This window comes from Balaenoptera musculus, chromosome 6 (assembly GCF_009873245.2).
Source record: "Balaenoptera musculus isolate JJ_BM4_2016_0621 chromosome 6, mBalMus1.pri.v3, whole genome shotgun sequence".
NCBI classification, from domain to species: domain Eukaryota; kingdom Metazoa; phylum Chordata; class Mammalia; order Artiodactyla; family Balaenopteridae; genus Balaenoptera; species Balaenoptera musculus.
In genome coordinates this window covers 109514304-109528861 of record NC_045790.1, presented here as the reverse complement: position 1 = coordinate 109528861, position 14558 = coordinate 109514304, and the positions used below count along the sequence as shown (strand labels likewise).

The 14558-nt window shown below is 52.7% G+C and overlaps 1 protein-coding gene across 1 annotated transcript; it reads left to right on the top strand.

Moving 5' to 3' along the window:
* The first annotated feature begins 13071 nt into the window (after positions 1-13071).
* Positions 13072-14558, top strand: IER5L (immediate early response 5 like). Its single transcript, XM_036854081.1, is given in 6 exon segments — positions 13072-13604; positions 13606-13779; positions 13781-13808; positions 13811-13884; positions 13886-13995; positions 13997-14558. Coding segments are annotated over 6 exon segments (1212 nt in total). The 5' UTR covers positions 13072-13292; the 3' UTR covers positions 14511-14558.

The following is a 14558-nucleotide window of genomic DNA, read 5'->3' as shown; positions in this document are numbered from 1 at the left end:
TGGACCTTGGGGAGTTTTCTCTTAAAACAAATGCACCCTCAGTGGTTGAGAATCTGCCTGCCAATGCAGGGGACACGGGTTCGAGCCCTGGTCTGGGAAGATCCCACATGCCGCGGAGCAACTAGGCCCGTGAACCACAATTACTGAGCCTGCGCGTCTGGAGCCTGTGCTCCGCAACAAGAGAGGCCGCGACAGTGAGAGGCCCGCGCACCGCGATGAAGAGTGGCCCCCACTTGCCCCAACTAGAGAAAGCCCTCACACAGAAACGAAGACCCAACACAGCCATAAATAAATTAATTAATTAATTAATTAAATTAAAAAAAAAAAAAACAAATGCGCCCTAATTTTCAGTCACTTGTATATGATACCAAGGAGGGGCAGTGGGGTGAGGTGTTTGATTACTTTTACCTGGAGTGCAAGTATTTGCAGGTACTTGGAGCTATCGAAAACTTGCACTCTTGAAAATAATAAGCCCACAGAACATTTAAATAATAATCATGGTATTCAGGCACAAAGACAATTTCAACAAATTCCAAAGTAAAACACATTCTCAACACAGTGAAATAAAAATTTTAAATTAATAGCTAGAGAGGGTTCTTTTAATCTAACTTGGTAGAAATTTGAAAACTCTTTTCCAAATAACTCTTGAGATAAAGAGGGAATTCAAAAGGAAATTACAGCCTACTTAGATGTTTCAAACTATTTGGACATTAAATAAAATGAGAGCATTGAATACTAAAACTTATAGGATGCAGCCAAAGCAATACTCAAAGGAAAATTCATATCCATAAATATACCTAAAGGATATTAAGTCCCTAAGAAAGAGATTCTTTTAACAGAAAGTTGGCTTACCCATCAAACAGCCCTCAGTAAGGGGAGAAACATCTGTCTAGTTGTCTTGCCAAGGTTCCTTAAAGTTCATACAAAAGAAAGATTGCTAATACACAGTTTTCTTTCCCAAAACTCTCCATCTCCAAACTTGAGATATGTGGTGATGAAATCACAGGAGTAGCAGAGATGCATAAATATACACTGGGTTTGCTATTTCCAGTAGACAGATAAAGAAAGCAAGCTAGAGGAAGTCTGCAATGCCTACAGAGAAGCCTCAGTCCCAGTTCTGTTCTCATTACTGGCTCCTTTACCTGAAAACTCCAGTTAAGCAGTGGATAGGGAGGCCAAAATTCTAGACTCTGACTCTTCCGTTCATTAGCTGTGTGACCTTCATAGAATCACTTAACACTTATGGAGTAGTCAGCTTTTGCCATAATGATGCTGTTTAACAAACAACCTCAAACTCTCAGAGACCTCCTACACATTTATTCTCATTGGTCTCTAGGTTGACTGCAACTGGTTGGTCTAGGCTGGACTCAACGAGGTAGTTCTGTTTCAGGCCGTAGGTCAGTTGAACTTGACTCCAGGCTGTGACTTGGGCTCATGTGTGCCCCGTGTGTCTTCACATTATTTTGGTATCAGAATCCAAATGGGATATATTCTGTTGTGACAGATCACAAATATGCAAGACATAGGGCAGAAGCGTGTGATGTCTCCTAAGGCTTCCTCTCAAGAGGCATCCTGTCTCTTCCACTAACAGTCTGTTGGCCAAAGTAACTCACGTGGCCAATGCCAAAGTCAGTGGGACAGGAAAATCTATTCTGCCTCAAGAAGAAGGGGAGTGAAAAATTGCTGAACAATAATCCAATCTATCCTACTTTCTTAGCCTCATCTTTCCTGTCTGCAAAATGCGGTTGACGGTAATTCCCACCTCATAGCAACAAAAGTCTTGAGCTTTGCTCTAACCTAACAGTACCTGAACCCTCCACTGGTTGGCTTTGACTCGAGTTATGTCCCCCTGCTGCCCAGTAGGGGGATGGGGTGGCCAGTCCTGGAGCTGGGGGTGGATCCAGTGCCACTCAAACCCCACGTCTGTTCCTGGATGGAGAAGCATTGGAACCTGTGTCAGGAACCTCACCGCAAAGCCCACTATCAGTGTTATACACTTGTTATCCATCAAATTTCCAAAACTGCTTAAGTCCCACTAAAATGTTCACTACAGGGATCACCTCCCCTTATCCAGGCCCCTCCGGAGCTGTAAGCAAGGCTGGCTGCCATCACTAATTTACCAGCTGCCTTTTCATCTTCGTCGGTACCTCGAGTCCCTCTGGGCCAAGATTAGCCTGGCGAGCGGCCTCATGCAGACCCCTGGAGACGGAGAGGCTCAAACAGACTCGTTTCAAGGTCCAGTCTCAGGATGATTCCCCAGTCAGTCCAGCCTCCTTTTCAAAGGAAGAAAGAAGAAGCCAAAGGCAGGAGAGTAGAGTTGTGAAGCGTTTGTGTTCTGGAAAAGAAAAGACTTGAGTTCAAACCCCATCTCTGCCACTTTCCGACTCTGTAAATTTAAGCAAATCGGGTGAGCTCTGTACACCTCAGTACCCTCATCTGGGAAATGGGCCTGATGACTACATCTCAGGTGGGTGTCTGCACAGAGTGGTGGAGGGATGATTCAGAACATGGGATAGAACAGCACCAGGTTGGAACCCCGGCGCTTCCAGTGAGGGATTCTAGAAAAGCTTTGGTCTCTTCATCTGTAAACTGGGGATGAGACAACAAGGTGCCTGACGGGGTGTTTGGAAGTCCTGTGCTGTGCCTCATATGTACTCAGTTCTCAATAAATGATGGTTCCATCCCTTCTCCGCGACTCTGAAAATACCAAATGGGCTGCCTTTAACAACATGGGGACAGAACTAGTCACTAAATGTGGGGTGATTCGGTGTGTTGCATGATGTGTCTTATAAATGTTAATTAGTCCAATGAGTAAAATATCCAGACTTTGTCAAATCTAAGATGTTATCAATGGTAAGACACAACACAATTTCAGAGGTATTAGATGGGGGTGGGGGGAAGGGCAGGGTGGGGAGTGGGTGCCTTAGAATGGATTAAATTCAGTGTTTGGTACTACAGGTGAGAAATCAAGCCATGGTTCCAAAGAATTAAATGGTGTCTGATTTCATTACCTTGGAATAGCCTCATCTCTGAGTATATTGCATCCACTGGAGAATGACTGTCCTTTCCCATTCCCTAATATCCTGAAAGGGTTTGGCACATAGCAGACACTCCACAAATATCTGTTGAAAGAGTGAATCAATCTCTCCCTCCAGTCATCAAAGAATCAAAGAACAAATCAGCAATGAATGACACTTGTTGGTAAAAAACTGTGTTCACCACTAAGAAAGGACAAGAATGGTTAAAACTTTTTTTTTCTTTTCAAAAGGGACTTCCATTCTAGACTGATGTTAAAAAATATTTTTGTCCACATCTGATACATGGAAAGCTAAAACAGTTGTTCACCAATATCCTTTCGCACAGATAATGTTTGTTCATTGAACAGATAGAAATTGGGCATCTATTCTTGGCTAGGGACTAAATAAGGTATCAAGCACAGAGAGTTGCTTGTGGATTCTGCCCACAGGGAGTTTACAGTCTAGGAGGGGAGACAGACAGACATGTTAAAAAAAATAAACTTTTCTTGGTAGCCATGTGATAAGAAGCCCTCCCCACCCTGTCCCCAGCTAAGAGCCTTTTAGTTTATTTTTTGTGGTCCACAAGTTGGTGAAGCTCTGCTTTTGCTTTCTTCAAGGCCTTCATGTCAGTGACAAAGCTGTGTATTCACTGAACCAGGCCATCTGCCTCCTGTGTGCAACTGAGGACTACACTTTCCAGCGTCCCTTGCAGGTAGGTGGTGCCATGTGACTCCATTCTGGCCAATGGAAGGGAAGAATGCAAATTTAGACTTCACCATAAGACATGCTGCAGCATCATCCACATACTGACTCCCACCTCCCCTGTGTGCAAGGCTGAAAGCAAAAAAATCTGGGATGGTGAAACTGACAATGGGAGGAGGCTGGAGGAAAGCTGTCTGATCCATTGGACTGAGAAAGAAAGAAACTTTTATTGGGTCAAGTCCCTAAGATTTCAGGAATTATTTGTTACTGCAGCAGAGCATAGCCTAACTCACCCAGACCTTTATGAAAATCATTCCCATTTTCTAATGAATGAGAAATGAATGGGACTAAAGATCTCCTCACTGCTAAGGAGGAAAACCAGGCACTGAGGAAAGACCCTGCCACGAAGAGGCGGCACAAAGGGGAGATGAGGCTCTAGGCTGGGGCCGTTGCTGTCCCTAGAGGATCAGTGATGGGGCAAACCACCTCCCAACCCTGAGCACTATGAACCAGAGAAATCAGGCTGAAAAGATGAACCAGAACAGCATCAAAGGTTCACAAGTTCACAAAGATATTCACCAGCCTCAGCTCTCAGAGTCCTGGAGGCCACCTTCTTCTTCCTGCCCTCTGCTTCCCCAGGTGTCAGGGTTAAAAGAGCCAGGTGTGGAGGCAAGCCAGTCTAGATTCCAGTCAGTTCACCTCTCTGAGCCTCAGCATCCTCGTCTGTAAAATGGGCATGATAATAAAAGTACTTCAGTCATAGATTCTATCATGAGGATCCAATAAGATGATTCATGTCAAGAACTTGGTGGCTAGTACACAGTAAATGCTCAATAAATAGGCTAAGGGGAGGGCACTGGGAGCCACCACCAAGGACACAAGGCAGAGACCCACTTTGCTACATCCTGGGGTCAGTTCTAGGGAAGGGTTTTGACCCCCCAGCACAAACCACAAGGGTTCACTCTCCAACCTGTAAGTCTCTCTCCCCTTCCTCCCTCTCGGCCAGATTAATCCCAGCCTGTTTGAGGTCACAGGCTGGGTTCCTTCCCTCATTTCCACCCCTCCTGAGGCCAGAGCTGTGACTAGGTAACTCACTTAGCCCTGAGTGCGTGTGTGTGTGTGTGTGTGTGTGTGAGAGAGAGAGAGAGAGAGTGTATGTGTGTGTGAGTATGTGATGGGGCAGGCAGTGTGGAGCCATGTGACTCCTGCCTCCCTCTCCACCACTCATTAGTGGGAGGACCCGCAGATACTTCTTGTTTCTGCACCTCGGTTTCCTCGTCCGTATGACAAACGTAATGATGGGGCTTGGGTCCCCCAGGGACTAGGTGGGTTTGCTTAGTACATGGATGTCCAGGGCCCCCCCGGGTGCCCTTTCACCAGCACGAAGTCCCGAACTGAGATCCTACTTAGCCCCATGTTTTAAAATTTTTTTAAATAAATAAAAAGGAACTCAGGAGATGAATTGAGGACAGATGATTGGTACTCACTGGGCTGTCTCTTTCTCACTCTACACACATACACACACACACACGCACACACTTGAGAAATGGGTTTTTTTTGAGAAATGCTCTCAAAACAAAAACAAAAACTCTGCTTTGTTCCGTGTAAGCAGCATTAAAAATTCACCAGTTGTGGGGAGTAGGAGGGACAGGAGTACAGCCTGAGCTCAGAACAGATTGCTGGAGAGTTCGGGCCAGTGAAGCAGGGACTTGGGCCTGGGGAAGGCCGGCGTGGGGGCGGGGGGAGGGGGCCAGGGGAGAGCTGGGAGCTTGGGACCCTCTGACCAGTGTGCCTTCGAGGCTGGTCACTCCCCTGCCACAAGTCCCCATCACAAAGCCCTATTTACTTCTTTATCACCCTCATTGCAATCTTGTTTATTTATCTGCTTACTTATTTCTTGTTTGTTTCCTGTCTGGTCTGGAATGTAAGTAAGGTCCTTGAGAGTGGGGTTGTCCTGGTTCTAGGAGCTGATGCAGAGCCTGGCACACAGTAAGCGCTTAATATTTGTGAAGGAACAAAAGGATGAAGTGAACAAATGAGTAAATGGATGAATGGACAAAAGACCAAGGACGAGGCACAGCTGGTCAAGAATGGATGACACAGTCTTTCTCTAGCTCGGATCAGAATCTGGTACCGACGGACCAGCAGCAGCCAGGAGATGTGTGGCCCCAGAACTTCAGTTCTCTGGGCCTCAGTTTCCTCAACTGTGAAATGGGGATTATTGTGCTACCCACCTCATTAGATTGTTTTGAGGATTAATGAAAAAATCCATATTAAACATAGTTCTGTGCCTGGCACAATGGTCTATAGTTTTATTCCCTGAGTAGGGAGGTGGAGGTGGCAGGTGGCACATACACCAGCTCCCACTACTCAAATGAAAAAAAAAAAAAAAAAAAAAATTCAGATTCAGTTCCTAAGATCCAAGGAGCTTCTCAGTCCTTAGGAACTCCCAGCTGAGGCCGGTGAGGGGACAAAGGTCTGTACTAAGTGAGTTATAAAAACAACTCTGAGCCAGGAACCTCTGAGCCACCCTCCACCCACCCATACACACACACACACACACACACACACACACACACACACACACACACACACACACACACACACACACACACACACACACACACACACACACACACACACACACACACCCAGGGCCGGCCCAGGATTAACTCTGGCCTGCCCAGCACGCTCTGCTTCTGGCAGGATTTTGAGAAAGGAAAAGAGAGGGAGCGGGGGCGGGGGGGGGGGGGGTAGTTTCCCATTTCAGTACTAATCCCCTCAACTCTTCAGAGCACTTTCGGGTCATTTGATGCTCACACTGCCTCCTGGAGGAAGGTGACAAATGAGCAAACTGAGGCCCAAGAGAGGCGATGCGCATTACCTGAGCATAATAGGCCAATCTGGGGCTAGAACCCGTTTCTCCTGACCTCCAGACCCAGTCTGTCTGCTGAACCAACCCAGATGTCCAAAGCGCTGAACAGACACTCCATCCTCATCCCAGGGGCAGCTACCCAGCAGGTTTGCCGCAAAGGCTCCCAGCTGAGCCCTTGGCAGACATCACTAATCAACTGGAGCACACACCAAATCCCTTCCAACCCAGGGTTCCGGGCAGACACTACCAATCAATCGGGGTTGGCCTAGGAGATTAAAAGGATCCTCAGCCCCGCTCTGGCAGGGAGAGCTGCCTGGTGTTCTTAGCACAGCGCCTGCTCATTGGCCAGTATTTAGTCCATGGTTATTGAGTGAGTGAATGAATAAATGAATGAATGGGTGAGTGAACAAACAAATGGGCACCCAGCCGGTGTCAGGTGCTTGGGCAGAGACCCCAGGTGAGAGATCACATCCGCCCTGTATGCACATTCCATCGATAAGTACAGAAATCATTCAAAAGGCCAATGAATCCAAAAGTAGCAGCGGGGGTCTCCAGTCCTCCCCTGCTGCTCCCGGTGCCCCCACTTCCCCAGAGTCCTGGGATTGTAGTCACTTCTCCTTCCTTGCTCTGTGACCCCAGGCAAATCACCCAAGCTCTCTGTGCCTCAGTTGCTTCATCCATAAAATGGAGATGATAACCAAACCTGCCCCAGAGGTTGGCGTGGGGCTTCAAGGAGACCAGCATGCGAAGCGCTTGGCCCAGTGGCTGGCACAGAGCAAGAGCTCCAAAAAGCCAAGCTGCTGTCAACCTTCCACATTACACTTAAGGACCTTGAAGCCAGGAGCCATGATGCCTTCCTGGGCACTGAGCCTGTTGCCCAGGACCATGCTGGGCAAACACAGACCGGTCATTAAGCTGTGCCTGGGACACTGACAGGATGACGGTTCTTCAGGGCAGAAGGAAGGCTCCCCGGCTCCAGGACCCCAGCCAAGCTTCCCAGGGCCCATCAGCCACAGAACAGCCTTCTTGGGGTACAGCAGGGGGCTCCCTCGTCCAAACACCACTGGCTCCACAGCCTCAGAGAGGACTCAGCAGTGACCCCTGTGGTCAGCTGTGCCCCATGCCTTCTCTGCCACTGTCCACAGTCCCAAATCTCAGTCCCCACGGAGCAACGCCCACTCCAAGCCACGGAGACAGCGAGCTGGGGCAGCCAGGGGCTGGACTGGGAGGTGGGACGTCTGGGTTCCAGTCCCAGCTCGGGGCGACACCTCAGCACATCCTTCCTCCTCTCTGGACCTCAGTTTACCCATCTGAAATTAGGGATGGGGGCAGCCCGATGCCTAGGGCCCTTCCAATTCTAAGTGTCTTCTGCATACTTACATTTATTGACTGATTTATTTCACAAATATTTATTGAGTGCCTACTGCATACCAGACCCTGGGCCTCAAGCTGTTCTCTCTGGTGAAAGGCCCCTCCCCCTCCTTGGCCTCCCAGTCTCAGCTTCCTGCAGGAAGACTTTTCCAGGCCAGCTTTGGGGTCTCTCCCTTGCCCTCCTCCAGCCCCGTCCTTCCTATCACAGACTTATCGCTCTGTGTCATCTGGTCTGTTTATCTTGTCTGCTTCCCTCTGAAATTGTGGCCTCCTGAGGGCAGGATCACGTCTTGTTCCCCGACCCATTTGCAGGAATTCCAGAGTAGTGTTCTGGAAATACCTCTTGGGCCACTGAACAAAGGAATGAATGTGTCAGTTCCAAATCTCTCTCCCCCTTCCCCCTCCTCCCAATACAAAACCCTCAATTAACCTTTTTGTCTCTGCATCCTCTTCGCCAGACCAATCCCTGGGAACCCACCAGGCAAGTCCCAAAGCTGACCAGGGTCCTTCCCGGCATGTCTCCCACTTCTGAACTGGGTGACCAAAAGGTGCCCACAGGCATATGTGGCATTTCAAGGTGTTCACGGCTCCACTGTGGGGCTGACAGCACCGGGGGTTTGACGGGAGCCCAGGTCCCGAGAGGTTCTGTGCCCTGCTCCACTGTCCCAGCAGACCCTCGGTAAATATTTAGGCATTAATTAACTTCCTCCAGGGAGCGGTGACTCAGGGCCAGATGTAATCTCCCAGCTCCAGGGGGGAAAAGGTGAGCGCCCCAACCTTTCTCAGGTGCCCAGACCAATAAGGCCAGCCCTTCATTCCAAGAAGCCTGGTCTCACTCGAACCTGCCCCCCTGCACACATGTGCACACAGATACTCATACACACACGTATACACCCGATGCCCTGGACGGTCTGTAGTACCCTGCTCTGAGCCGTTGAACGTCTGAACAGAAGCCTTATGTGTGACCCACCCATTCTATAAACGTCTGTGAATTCCTACTGTGCGCCCCCCAATCTTCATTGCTCCCAGGGGCACCAAAGAGCTCAGCTGTTCCACTGCCTCCTTCAGCAAGTGTTTTCTTACGACAGCTGCAGCAACTCTCCCGTCCAGGCCACCCCAAAAAAGATCAAGGGTTTTATTAAGCTGGACAACTGCTCAGCCCTCCCCATTAGCCACCTCTTGATTCTTGAGAAGGTGGGGAGACCAGGTGAATGCGGGCCCCAGACAGGAGGGCCCAAAGAATGGGGCCACGCAGACGGGGCTGACCACTTCTCAGCTGGCCCCAGGGAGTGGAAGACCCTTAGAAGAGCTCAAACTCACCTTGGGGCAGAGGCTAAGTAGGGGGTGCTGGCTCCCCTGCCCCCAGCCTGTGGCTAGGGAATCCATTTCCATCCCTACCTGGTGTCCCATCTGGACCCCCAGAGTTAGGGGGTGCAGCTCTGAGAATGGCTGTCAGTGATGAGCTGAGCTTGGAGAGAGATTTGCTCCTTCACGGGTCCTGCAGGCCCTGGTCTCACAGCCGTTGTCAGGATAGTCGTGGGGTGTTGATCAAGTCAAGGTTACGTTCGCCATGAGCTGAGCCCTGAGAACTGGACTCAGATCCACCCACAGCAGAAGCAAGCAGCTGATTTCAAAGAACCTAAAGCGAGTTCCAATCCTGGAAACAGACCTGGGTTCAAATCCTGCCTCAACCTCTTCTTGGCTGAGTGACCTTGAGCAAGGCACATACACTCAAAGTCTTAGTTTCCCCCAATAAATTCTCAGCAAGCACAGAATGAAGGTCCAAAATCAGCATTAATAACACATTCTTGAGATGTGGCACATATATACAATGGAATATTACTCAGCCATAAAAAGAAATGAAATTGAGTTACTTGTAGTGAGGTGGATGGACCTAGAGTCTGCCATACAGAGTGAAGTAAGTCAGAAAGAGAAAAACAGGGCTTCCCTGGTGGCACAGTGGTTAAGAATCCGCCTGCCAATGCAGGGGACATGGGTTTGAGCCCTGGTCCGGGAAGATCCCACATGCCACGGAGCAGCTAAGCCTGTGCGCCACAACTACTGAGTCTGCACTCTAGAGCCTGCGAGCCACAACTACTGAGCCCGCGTGCCACAACTACTGAAGCCCGCGCGCCTAGAGCCCGTGCTCCACAAGGAGAGAAGCCACCACAATGAGAAGCCTGTGCACCGTAACCAAGAGTAGCCCCTGCTAGCCACAACTGAGAAAGCCCGCATGCAGCAGAGAAGAACCAATGCAGACAAAAATAAATAAATAAAATAAATTTAAAAAAAAAAGAAAGAGAAAAACAAATACCGTATGCTAACACATATATATAGAATCTAAAAAAAAAAAGGTTCTGAAGAACCTAGGGGCAGGACAGGAATAAAGATGCAGACGTACAGAATGGACTTGAGGACATGGGGAGGGGGAAAGGTAAGCTGGGACAAAGTAAGAGAGTGGCGTGGACATACATACACTACCAAATGTAAAATAGATAGCTAGTGGGAAGCAGCCGCATAGCACAGGGAGATCAGCTCGGTGCTTTGTGTCCACCTAGAGGGGTGGGATAGGGAGGGTGGGAGGGAGACGCAAGAGGGAGGAGATATGGGGACATATGTATATGTATAGCTGATTCACTTTGTTATAAAGCAGAAACTAACACACCATTGTAAAGCAATTATACTCCAATAAAGATGTTAAAAAAAAATTACATTCTTGGCATCTTGCAATGTGCCAGACGCCATGGGTCCCAGACGTGATTGTAGAACCAGATAGGACCTCCCGCTTCCCTCCACATGCTAATGATATCTCAAAGGTGAACTTCAAAAATAAACTAATGGGGGCTTCCCTGGTGGCGCAGTGGTTAAGAATCCGCCTGCCAATACAGGGGACACAGTTTCAATCCCTGGTCCGGGAAGATCCCACATGCCGCGGAGCAAATAAGCCCGTGTGCCACAACTACTGAAGCCCGCGCGCCTAGAGCCCGTGCTCCGCAACAAGAGAAGCCACTGCAGTGAGAAGCCCGCGCACCGCAACGAAGAGTAGCCCCCGCTCACCACAACTAGAGAAAGCCCGCACACAGCAATGAAGACCCAACACAGCCAAAAATAAATAAATAAAATAAATAAATTTATTTTAAAAAAACAAATAAATAAACGAACGAAGGCTTTGTGTCAAGACAGGCCCTGGGGAAGTAAGGAGCAGTATATTTTTATTCTTACAGGTACTATCACATAAACAAGTTCCACTCCTGTGTGTTCCTATCACCAGATCACCAATAGTATGGAAGTAAGAGGCCCTTTCTCACAGTTCCCCTAAAATGTCAATCCTGGCTTCTCTGGGTGGGGGCAGAAGAGGTGCTTCTGATCACAGGGGCTCAGACCACTTTCAGATTGTTCACAGATGGCATGGAAAGGCCAGGGCACTGGATCTGGAGCTGTGGGACCTCAGGCAAGTCCCTTCCACTGTCAGTGCCCCAAGCTTCATCTGAAAAGTGGGGTACGTGCTCCCTAAATCTATTTTTACCCTTGATGCCTGGCACTGAGTAGATGCTGAAAATTTGTTTGAGGAAACAAACCTGGAGAATTCTTAAGTCTGAGGGGAGACCCAGAAAGTACAGAACGGGCTGGCTGGGTCTCTTTACTCCTGCCAAGGGATGAAGTAGGTGCTGAGGACAACAGGCCCAAGGAAAGAGGAAACTCAGAAGAAATCCCAAGGAGAGGGGGAAACAGCAGGAAGTTTGCTCCTGGGACCTCGTCCCACCCCAGCACCGCCCCCCAATCGCCCCCAAGGCCCACCTAGCCCTCATACTCTCTGTGAAGCCTCTTCCTCCTTCAGGGGCCAACTCGAGGACCCCCTCCTCAGGCAAACCTCCCGACCACTTCAAAGAGACCCTCCCACCCAGGCGCCTTGGACCCCCCCTATCTGAGCAGCAGTCACCCCCTTTCAGGCTTCCCAGTCCAGGGGGAGAGCGCCCTGGAGATCGTCCCCACCATATCAGGCCCCAGCTGGGAGGAGGTGGCCCGTAAATGGTTCAGGACAAGAAGGAAAACAAAAGTGTCAACAAAAGTTAAGTGAGCGAGTTCCTCGGCCCTTGGTATTCGCCTCCCGCCTGGAGCTCACAGCCCTGGTACAAATCCGAGCTCTGCCCCTTAGGAGCTGTGGGATTCCGCCACGAGTCACCCCGGTCCTCAGAGACTCAGGTCCCCGCTCTGCCTGCAGTCACGGGGAGCGAGTCAGGGCGCTTCTGGCCGGGCCTGCCCCGGCCTAGGCACTTAATAACAGTCCCTATTGTCATTATTATTAGTTAGGAAGGCAAGGAAAGGTTACAGAACCGGTGATTAGGACACTGGATGTCAGCTCTCAGAACGCCTTTAGACCTCAGCTGTTGGCGAGGGGCACGCCTCCAAGCCTCCCCTATCAGAGGAGACCAAAATTCACCATGTTTTGGTTTCTCCCGTCAGACAAATGGGGAGGACGGCCCTTCCCCGAGTGTTCCCTGAGTCTCCTCAGCCGAAAAGTCAAGGAGTCAGGCCCAACATAACTCGGCGGCTGAGGGTACCTCGAAATCTCTTTCTCCTGAGGGGTCCCCAAAGGTCAAGCCGGCTGCCCCACTAGTCTCTTGCAAAAGCCTTGCGTCCCGCGGGTCACCTGGGGGCGGTAAGTAAGAAAGGAGGTGCCGCGTGGCCGGGAGTGGGAGCCGCGCTCACCTGCCGCAGGTGAGGCCCAGCCGTGCGGAAGGGGGAGGAGCCGTAGCAGCAGCACGCAGGTGAGCCGACCCCCGGCTCCCAGGAACTAGGCCGAGGGCGGCCGCGGGCTCCAACGTGGCGGCTGCGAGGCGACCCATGTCGCAGACAGCGGCCTCGGTGGCTCCGAGTCCCGCGCGGCGCCGCAGCCACAGGAGAACATTCGAGGCAGCGGCGGCGTTGGAGGCCCCGGGTCCGTTCGGTATTTGAATAGCACAAAGGAACCGCCTTGGTCTGATTGGCCAGTCTAGTGGCCCCGGGGCGGGTAGCGTCTGTCACTCGGGAGGTTTTGGGCACTCTTATTGGCTCATCTGGTGTGGGGCGGGGCCCGGACGCCCGGCTAAATAGCTGGGGCTGGGGCCGGCCGAGGCTCATTGCTTTGGCGCCGTCTGGGGAGCACGAGCCCGCGGGTGGCGCGCAGCGCATGGTGGCGGCTCCTCTCGGAGCGCAGCCGACCCGCTGACCCGGGCTCCGTTTCCCCTGACCAGCGCGTCCCGGAGGCCGGCTGGAGGCCGAAACAGCAGCAGCATTAGCAGCAGCAGCGGTCGCGGCTGCTCCGCCGCCGCCGTCTCCGCGGGAGCATGGAGTGCGCCCTGGACGCCCAGAGCCTGATCAGCATCTCCCTGCGCAAGATCCACAGCTCCCGGACCCAGCGCGGCGGCATCAAGCTGCACAAGAACCTCCTGGTGTCCTACGTGCTCCGCAACGCGCGCCAGCTCTACCTGAGCGAGCGCTACGCCGAGCTCTACCGGCGCCAGCAGCAGCAGCAACAGCAGCAGCCGCCCCACCACCAGCACCAGCACCTCGCGTACGCGGCGCCGGGCATGCCGGCCAGCGCGGCCGACTTCGGCCCGCTCCAACTTGGCGGCGGCGGGGACGCGGAGGCGCGCGAAACCTGTCGCCCGGCACCAGCTGCACCAGCTCCACCAGCTCCACCAGCTGCACCTCCAGCAGCAGCTGCACCAGCACCAGCACCCGGCGCCCAGGGGCTGCGCGGCGGCGGCGGCGGCCGGGGCGCCCGCGGGCGGCGCGGGGGCGCTCTCGGAGCTGCCCGGGTGCGCCGCGCTCCCAGCCGCCGCACGGCGCGCCCCACCGCGGCATCCCTTGGAGCCGCTGCAGCCGGGTCTGCGCCTCTACGCCCCACCGCCGCCCCCGCTCCCCGCCTCCCGCTTGACCCTCCTCGCCTCGGCCTCCTGCTCCGCCTCCCTCCCGCCCCCATTTGCCGCCCCTCAGCTACCCCCCGGCCGCCTCCCCGCCCGCCTCCCCGGCCCCCGCCTCCTCCCCCGCTTCTACCGGGCGCGTACCCGGCCCCCTCGGACTTCGGCGTGCACTGCAGCAGCCAGACCACCGTGCTGGACCTGGACACTCACGTGGTGACCACGGTGGAGAACGGCTACTTGCACCAGGACTGCTGCGCCTCCGCCCACTGCCCCTGCTGTGGCCAGGGCGCCCCGGGACCCGGCCTGGCGTCCGCCGCCGGCTGCAAGCGCAAGTATTACCCAGGCCAGGAGGAGGAGGACGACGACGACGAGGACGCGGGCGACCTGGGGGCCGAGCCCCCCGGGGGCGTCCCGTTCGCCCCCTGCAAGCGCGCCCGCTTCGAGGACTTCTGCCCGGACTCGTCCCCGGACGCGTCCAACATCTCAAACTTGATCTCCATCTTTGGCTCGGGCTTCTCCGGGCTAGTGAGCCGACAGCCGGACTCCTCTGAGCAGCCGCCGCCGCTCAACGGGCAGCTGTGCGCCAAGCAGGCGCTCGCCAGCCTCGGCGCCTGGACTCGAGCCATTGTCGCCTTCTAGGGACCCCCGAGGGCACGGGGACCCGGGGCCCCGCGGGGCTGGGGCCAG